The sequence below is a fragment of the Arvicanthis niloticus genome, chromosome 2, assembly GCF_011762505.2.
Source record: "Arvicanthis niloticus isolate mArvNil1 chromosome 2, mArvNil1.pat.X, whole genome shotgun sequence".
In the NCBI taxonomy this organism is placed as follows: Eukaryota; Metazoa; Chordata; class Mammalia; order Rodentia; family Muridae; genus Arvicanthis; species Arvicanthis niloticus.
The window spans coordinates 1,813,071-1,822,285 of NC_047659.1; the positions used below are offsets into that span (position 1 = coordinate 1,813,071).

At 43.2% G+C, this 9,215-nt stretch overlaps 1 protein-coding gene across 1 annotated transcript; it reads left to right on the plus strand.

The window, feature by feature from the left end:
• Window positions 1-369: 369 nt before the first annotated feature.
• Window positions 370-8,654, plus strand: LOC117702771 (disks large homolog 5-like). Its single transcript, XM_034493941.2, has 4 exons — window positions 370-506; window positions 1,342-1,504; window positions 2,655-2,786; window positions 3,473-8,654. The coding sequence occupies exons 1-4, from the start codon at window positions 389-391 to the stop codon at window positions 3,681-3,683; spliced, it is 624 nt and encodes a 207-aa protein (XP_034349832.2). The 5' UTR covers window positions 370-388; the 3' UTR covers window positions 3,684-8,654.
• The last annotated feature ends 561 nt before the right edge of the window (window positions 8,655-9,215 follow it).

Sequence of the window (9,215 nt, forward strand, 5' to 3'; positions counted from 1 at the left end):
ATCTCCCTCAAGCAAGGACCCTAGACCTTTAGGTACTAACAAAGATGAGCTGCTCATGCCAAGGCCCTAACCAACTCTCCCGTCCAAAGTGCTTGCCTTGTAATGAAGCAGAGAGAAATCTCTAGCTTTGAAGGGAAAGTTGCCAAGGTGTATCCCCTGAGTCAAAAGAGAGACTCCAGGAAAGGGCACCTCAGAAACTGGTCAATGCGGGGCAAGCTGGTCAGCAGGTAGGCCATGGCAGTTTCCAGTGACATCATCAGTAGTCACTTCCCTGGACAATCTCTTGTATCCAGGAGAACCCGAGAATCTTCTGTGATGTCACCAGTGTTGTGGTAACACCAACTGCCTGTGGGGTATTCCTTCAGAGCCTCTGTGTTCACAAGCAGTCATGTTGTCCATGCTGCTCAGGCTGTTTCGTCGGGACAGTACAATACAACCAGAGACCAGACCTAGGCAGAAGGCATTCTGTAAAGCAGGAAGAAGGAGATGGCACTGGGGAAGACACAGTGAGTCCTGGGCAGTGCATGGGGAAGCTTCCTGGAGGAGGGGACCTTGAGCAGGTCCTTACTGGAGAAGGGCTTAGCATCTGGAGCCTCAACATTTCTCAATGGCAGACCCAGAGTCCAGAATTTCTGATGATTACTTTCGCAGAGATCCAGGAATTGACAAGCCTTCAGTTGCTTTCTGAGAGATATGAATTTCCTGCTGAGTGGCAAAGCATGCCAGAAGAAAGTTCTCTGAGAATAACAAAGCCTTGCTCTCAGGATAGAGTGCTGAAGCATTTCATCCTCAATAGATTCCTGTAGGTTACATGAATATGTGATGCCAAGAACAGAGAGGGATAATCCCCTTGTCAAGTATCAAGGTCTCAGAGACTTTGGTCTGGAACACACATGATGTGGGCTGAATTACAGTCTGGGATAAGTGTAGTAGTGTGTGGTATCTTATCATGCATTTAAGAAGCAAGGATAGGTGTTGGCTTGTGGGAGATGTTTCGTGCTGGTGTTTATGGTCATTTTTTTTTTTTTTGTGCTAAGCAGTACAGACTACATCTTCAGATATAAACTGACAATGCCCTCAATTTCTTCTTGACTGGGAAAGCTTAAGCACTTCAGGGTTAGTGGGACTGCAGTAGGGACTGAGCCCTATGTTTAGTGATGGTGGTTGGGAGCAGGGACATAGGTGTGGAGTCCAGCTTGAAGATAGCTTTCCTGCTCTTTCAGGAATTCACTGTGTCTCTAGAATTCCCTCTTCCTCAGGCTTCTCTGTGGGAGTAAGTATGGTTTCTCCTTTTCCTGTCGTATTTTCCCTACAAGTTTCCTTGTGTTTCTCTACCTGAAGGGTCTGTTGGGAAAGAGTCCTCCCAAGCCTACACCATCAGTGAGCAGGAGCAGAGAGTGAAGAGGTTGGAGAAGCTCAAAAGGGACCTCGAAAGAATGAGTAATGAGAGAGACGAACTCCGGGGAATCCTGGCACATTATAATGTCAAGGATTTGAACAACAGGTAATCATTATGCCCAGTTCTCAGTTGACTATCTTGGGCCCTCTCTGTTTACCCTAGATTTCCACATATCACAGGAGGCTACAACTCCAGGCTGTCCTCATGTCAAAATGCATTTTGCTATTGGATATTAAACACAGAACTTGAAGTTCAGACAGGAGTGAGATGGGGTCACAAGCTCTTTTGATTCCTCCAAAAGAAAACTATAGCCTGTGGCATGAATCATTCAGGAAATAGCAGTATTAGTGTGTGAGCTCTTATCATGCATTTTAAGATGCCTGGACTGGTATTGCTTTGTGGGAGATGCTAGCTGCTGTGTGTTTATGGTGAATCATTTTTGTAATTTTCTGGAGCTGCTTTGGGTTCATTTCGTCCTGTCAACAACTGGGAGGACCTGGTTCTATATGCTGCCCCTCAGTGTGAGTGTATTTCTCACAAGTCATCACTGCTTTTCTCAAATTCTGTTCAGTTTACACTGAGATAATGTCACATCACTGTATGTACTTGACATTGTGATAGTGTATGTGTGTATGTGTGTGTGTATGTGTGTGTGTATGTGTGTGTATGTATGTCTGTGTGTGTGTATTCCACTTAAGATCCAGGGAGTCTGTGTAATGTGATGGGGCTGGAGACTTTACCTGACTGACTTTTTAGGTAATGATAGTGATGAGGCCATGGAGGGTCACTTGTAGCATCACAGCACATGATCTCTGTGTGCACCTCTGATGGGCATTAGAAAATCCGGATATAGGCAGTAAAACCTTTTCCCTGTAAATACTGAAGTGTGGAATTTATGTAGTGATAGAACCAAGGATTGAGAAAACCTTGTCTACAAGGTGAAAAAGTGTCATCACAGGATTAATTTGGACTCAGGACTGTGGCATAGGCTCCTGGAAAGTTCTTGGAGACTTAATCTATTCCTTCAAGACCACTCATGGAGCCAAAGCAGGTCAGCTCCCATTTTTTAGTTCCCTAGCTCTACTGTGCCCAGATCAAGTGTAACAAGTTTAATAAGCACCAAGAGGACCCAGTACAAAGGCATTAGGTTGTGGTATATATGGGCTGAGGTAGTTCACGATTCAACTTGAATTAATGTAATCCTTGAATCCTTAGTTCAGGGATTATTTGCTCCTTGGGCCACACCCTTCCACAGGTTCAACTTTGAGATGATCATGCTGGAGATGCAACATGACCAGGTCACTCGCGATCTCAAAAACATTCCGAAGCAGATCAGTGAGGCCTTGTATAAGTGCCAGGAGTTGACTAAAAATAATCAACTTTACAGGTGAGTGACTAACACTGTTGTTTCCCCAGCACTAGGCACAGAATGTGTCTGCCCATCATTTTCTTTAAAACAAAGTGAGGACTCTGGTTCTATACTGTTTGCCTCTCAACAGGAAGCTTCCTCCCTCAAAGAAAGGCTCTAGGATTGTGATCTTTTAAAATCATTTTGGTCAAGTGTTATGAGTCTGTGAGCCCCTCCAATCATTTTCCTTCCCAAGTCAGTATCCTCTAAATAGAAAAGGTGTGCACCTTGATGGAGACATCAATCAACCTTGAGTCTCTGGGGCACTGAAAACACATTTACAGATCTGGTTTGCATGAGACACATAGAATGATGTGTACCTGTTGTATCTTCTCTCTTCTCCTAGAGAAGCTTTGCCCTGTCTCTACCTAGAGGTGGTTCTCTAATACCAAAGACATATATGCAATCATGGGTCCCATGTCCTCTTCTGGGAGATACATGAGTCCCTGTTGGTGTCAGGGATTTCAGAAGTACCTTCAGTCTTTTGGAATGTTGCTTTCTTCTGGATTTGACCTTCCTATATGTGAGGTCCCATGGCTACTCTGGTCTGTAGTCTGGGGCTGTCTGGGGATCAGGGCCCATGATGAGAAGAAATGGTACTTGGAGAAGTGGGAGGAAGATGGATGGTGCCTGGGAATAATCACCATTTCTTCTTTGTTGTTCAGCATCAGGAACTGTCACCTCCTGACAGAATCTCTTCGTATGAAGAGTGAAGTAAAAATGCTCTGGAATGAAAACAGGCAGCTGCTTAAGGAGCAGATTAAACTGGAAGTGTGTTCTAAGGAAACAAGGAGGCTATGTGTGGAGGCCAGCATGAAGATCTATGACAAATTTTCCAAGCATATCCAACAGGTAAGATGCATGGAGGATGCTTAGGAGCAGGTTGCCCTCATGTCTAACCATAAACAATGTCAAGCCCAGATAACCATCCTCCACCTTGTCCAGGCACTCTCCTAATTCTTATCCAGTTGTTCTGTGATCATTTACAAGACTTTCTGTGGAGTTAGGCTCTCTCAAAAACTGGATGATTGGCAAGCACACACTCCTGATCAACTACAAGCAGAAGTTCATTAAGACAGATGGGGTGAACACACATTACACACCTACATGCCATTGTACTAGAGGGGTTCTATGTGGCTGCCTCCTTTGCAGTAGCACAGAACATTGAGTGATGAAGTCAGGGCCTGTAGCTAGTTTGCTTTGGACCCATGGCTCCAGCTGCATATGTAGGGGAGTATGGCCTATTCAGACGTAGGTGGGAGAGGAGGTCCTTGGTCCCATGAAGGCTAGATGCCCCAGTGTGGGAGAATTCAAGTGCATGTAGGTGTATGGTGGGCTCAGTGGTGGTACATCCTCATTGAAGGAGGAGGAGGGGGATGGGATAGGGGGTATCTGGGTGGGGAAGATGAAGAAAGGGGATAACATCTGAAATGTAATAAAATATCTAACAAAAGTTATTTAAGAAAAAAAGGTGGGGGTAGAGGTCTTGTGTCTTTTCTCTTCCTCAACCCTGCATTGCAAGACGGTCTCCTAACTGAGCCTAGACCTTGGTTCATACTGACAGAGCCTGACAGATAGCTCATCCATCCGTCCTGGTTTCTGTCATTGTTGCTAGAGTTCTTTCCTGTAGCTTGTATTCAGCAGCTGACTGGATGAACAGCGATGTTTGAAAGACTTCTCTCAGGCTGAGGGTTGGGGTGAGAGATGTGAGGCTTCAAGAAAAAGATTTCTCAAACTCTCTCAACCTAGTCTGCAGAAGTTACTAAGTTTTTTTAGTCCACACGGGATGGATTACAGAGTCCTGGGTCTCACATGAAACATCAGATATTCACAGTCTACATTCAGTGGTTCTTCCTGCATTTTGGTCTCCTTACTGTTTCCTGCTAACTTATGATTTCTGGTATGTGTGTGGGGGTAGGGGGGAGTCATATGCATGTCTGTGACAATATGTATATAGATGTGCCTGTTGAGAGGCCAGTTAATTACATGTGGTTTTGATCAGTCTGTTTTGGTTAAGCTGTCTGACCAGCATCTTTGAATCTTCTGTCACCTCCCAGGCAGAGCTCCTCGAATTGCTTTGTCTCAAGTAACTGCTACAAGGTTACATAACTCACAGAGAGGAAGAACATGTTTATATGTTTCATTGTTTTGAGTTTTCTTGTTGCTGTTGTAAGAAAAGAATTTCTTAACTTAGAAGAAGCTAATGCTGTCTGCTCCAGGTGTCAGATACACAATTGGCCCACTGTGCTTTCTTATGATCTTTCTTGTCATTCAGTTGAAATCAGCAGGGAAAGGAGGAGAGCGTTTGTTTGCCAGGATGGGTCTTACCCAAGACACCTAGGCTCCACATAACCCACAGTTGAGTTATTCAACCCTTTATCAAACAAACAGAACCCATGTTGCCAACACTTAAAAGTCAATAATTTCACATTTAGCCTAGCCCACCCTTCTGAAATCTTACCATGTGACTTCAGTTTCTACTTCCCAGTCCTTCCTTCATTCATTACAATTTCCTAGCCCGGGGTTTGGAGGCCCACCCATGTGAGGAACAACCACAAAGCAGACATGTAACTCCTGTAACCACAGCAGGATATGGGGCACAATGGGGTGCTCAGCAACAGCTGGCTGCACACATGAGACAAAAGGTGGCCCCAAGGTGGTCCTATTCAAAGGAAACTTATGGACCTGAACACCAGCCTCTTGTTCTAAGATGGGAGTGTGGGGCTCACCACAGTGTCAGTGTCAGTTCACTTTGCATCAAGGAAACATGAAACAGAGCAGCAGCTCATCATGCTGCTACACCTAGCTCATTAGAACAAGAGACAAATAGTGGTTTAAAGTCAGATTGTCAATCATTGGTAGTGGGAAACATATTTATCACTATTGAAACTGGTTATAGAGGGAAATCTATTTACCCATATTGAAATCATTTATAAGAAAAAAAAGCACTTTAGAACATGGAGGTGAGTAGGAGGCTGCTGTGTCAAATCCATGGGCCTGAGAGTCAACAAAGCTGCTTAAGGGTCTGTGTCCACCTCTCTGCTCTTGGTGGATAGTGACTGCCTGCTGGAAGGTCAGGTGGCTCATTGCATCTTCTCAGCATCCTAGTTTGTTTTCCTCATTACCTCCTGCCTACCATTTTTTCCAACTTTGCCTAAGCTTGACTCAGTTATCTTTGGCCTTGGAGTTTGTCCTGGGTATAACTCTGTGAAACACTGAGTTGCTTGGTGTTGCATCTGCAGCAAGAAGAAGGCCCATACCTCTGATGAGGTGCTAGAACAGGGCTGCCTCAGACAGCCCCTTAGGCTCCTGGTAGTCTAAAGCACTCACCCTGTGTTCTGCCTGTAGCACTCTGTAAAGGCTGTCATTCAAAAGTGATTTGGTTTGAGTTAAAATCATCCTCAAGGAGGGCTGGAAGAAAAGAGGAACTTCAGACATGGCTAATGATATAAAATGGGGCAGCCCTGTGAGAAGCCATGTCCAACTCTTCAGAAACTGTATAGTTTCTCTAGTCCCCATTGACCCAGCCACTCCAGAAAAAGAAGTAGGTGTCCACAGAGAAATTAGGGCAAATCATGGTTGTAGTGGTACTCCACAGAGCTGCCCTGAAGTAGAAACTATCCAGATGTTCTTCAGTCAAGGAGTGAACAAGTATACTGAAGTCCAGCCCTTCCATGAACTATTGCCTAGGGTGATCATACATACCACCTTTTGGTCTTGAAGTAGTCAGACGTATTTTCCACAAAATATCCCTGACAGAATCTCCTTAACTGAAAAAAAGGTCTCACTTTGCATCCTGGTTACAGAGATTTCCTAGTTGTCTGGGCTCATAGCTTTGGTTACAAAGCCACACAGGCTGTGGAAAATGGAGGGCCTATTGGAAGATGCTGCTAACTTTAGAGTCCCTGAGAAACAGGGAGCCAGAGGCAGGAACTAGCTTGTCCACCCTGATCCCATGTGCCTTTGCTGGGAACCAAGCCTACTGTGCACAGCCTTGGGAACTTCCTAAGCAGGCTTTCATACCAGGGCAAAACTCCATATTTCTATCCTTTGTTTATTAGGGAAAAGCATTTATTTTATTGAGCTGTCTATAGGCTATGACTACCATGTTCATGTCCCATTCAAGGTTTTTTTTTTTTTTTTCTTTTTTTCTTTCTTTTTTTTAAATTAATCAGATTATGTTTGTGAGTACACTGTCTCTCTCATCAGACACACCAGAAGAGGGCATCTGATTTTACTAAGATGGTTTGTAGGCTACCTTGCGGTTTTGGGGAATTGACCTGAGGACTTGCAGAAGACAAATCAGTGCTCCTAACCGCTGAGATATGTCTCCAGGATTTTTCAATTCAAGTGTTTATTTCTTATGGCTTTATAGTGTCCTGGATGATCTCTTATATTAACAAGATCAGGGAAAGTCAAAATGTCCCTGCAACTGTATGTATGAACATGTGCTTGTGTGTGTTCAGGAATGTCTGTGTCTGTCTATGGGTGTGATTGTGTATGTGTCTATGTATGTGTTAGTTTGTGTGTGTGTGTGTGTGTGTGTGTGTGTGTGTGTGTGTCCATTGCTGTGCTCAAACAATGCAGGATCATTTTGCTGTCTCTGAGATATGAGGTACTATGATGGGATAGCAGGAGCCAAGAAGACTTCCTATGCCTGTATAACTGTATTTTTGGGTCTCAGGCCTTCCACATGATTCTCTGCCTCAGTCACCTAGGAGCAGCTCAGAATATTGTTCTGATCTAGTTTAAAAGAAATCCTGTCCATGATCATTCTTGTGATCCACAGAGTTTGTGTCGATTGTGTACTCTTTCTTCACTTCTGAGCTCTCTGGTATGACCTGAGCCTATTGTCCCTTAAGTCACCCCACAAATAATACCACAGTAACTATAAACATAGCAGGGGTATCCTTTTTCCTTCATGAATATTTGTTTTAAAGTTCAAGGCTTTCCCTTGGGAAGATTTGCATGCAGCACACTCTTGCTGATTATAGTATGTCTTCAGTGAGCATGGATTTCCTGTGAGATGGTTTCTCTGGGGATTCACAGATGGAGGGGTTCACAAGTAGAACCAGGCAGGTTCCTGCACTCCAGATATAATAAGAGCCTTCACTTCAATGGTGGCTAGGTTCCCTAGAAGGTCTCTGTATAGTGTTTGATTCAGAATTGCTACACAGTTATTTTTCAGTATAATATATATGGATCATTGGAGAAATGTGGTGTTTTATTTTAACTCCAGCACAGTGTGTAGTTCACTGTTCACTTTCAAGCCATTTTTTAAATCTGAGAAAAATCCCAGGCCCAGGTGCTCTGTGGCTCTTCTCCTTTGGGTATACAGGGAATCATCTTAGGCTGAAAGATCATACTGGATTGTATTGCTCAATAAAGCTGGTGGTTCCTGGATAGCTGACATGGCAGGTCCTCAACAGGCCTTTGTCTCTTCCTCCCCTAGGTCTGAAATAATCCTCCTGAAGCTCAAACAGGCAGACCAGGTCAAGATTTCCCTGAGACGCAACTCTTCACAAGGAGTGCACATGTTGAAGAGATTATTACCATCGTTGGCAGACTTTGGACAATATGTCCAAGGCCAGTAACAGGCTGTAGGTCTGTGCTGTAAAATCTGCAGCTAAAGAATGCTTCTTAGTTTAATTATAATGTTTTTTTTTATTTGGTTAGAATTTTGATTGCTTTGAATATATGGTTTCTTTGTTTTGTTTTGAAGTTTTGTTGTTTTTTTATTTTTTGTTGTGTTATTAATTTGTTGTTTTACTAATTTCATATACTATATATATATTGACTCCCCCACTTTAAGTTGGTATTGAATAAATTTAATGTATTTTCATGATCCATTTGTTATGTTTAGGTTCTGCTTCTGTAACAACACTGATTTGCCTGGAAGTCACTAGGAAGACTATGGTCTAAACATAGGCAGAAACATGGAGGCAGAAACTGAAATAGAACCCGTGGAGAAACATTGCTCACTGGCTTACTCCTTATGGAACCTACTTTCTTATAATATTCAGAACCAGGCCTTCAGTTGGCAACACCCACAGTGGGCTGGACCCACTCCTAACAATAATTAATCAGGAAATTGTCCAATAAAGTTGCATATAGGCCACCTTTACGGAGGCATTTTCTCAGTTGAGGGTCTCTCTTTTTCCAATTGATTTTAGCTAATGTCAAGTTGATCATAAACTAGCCAGCATATTTAACAATGATAACTATACCCTGAGAAAGAAATCAAGGAAATAATTGGATTCACAACAGCCTACAAAAGCAAATGATATTTTGGAGTAAACCTAACCAAGTACATAAAAGACATCTAAAGTATAAAACACTGAAGAAATTGAAGATGACACTAGAGGGTAGAAAGATCTCACAGAACCACAGATTGGTAAGATTAATATT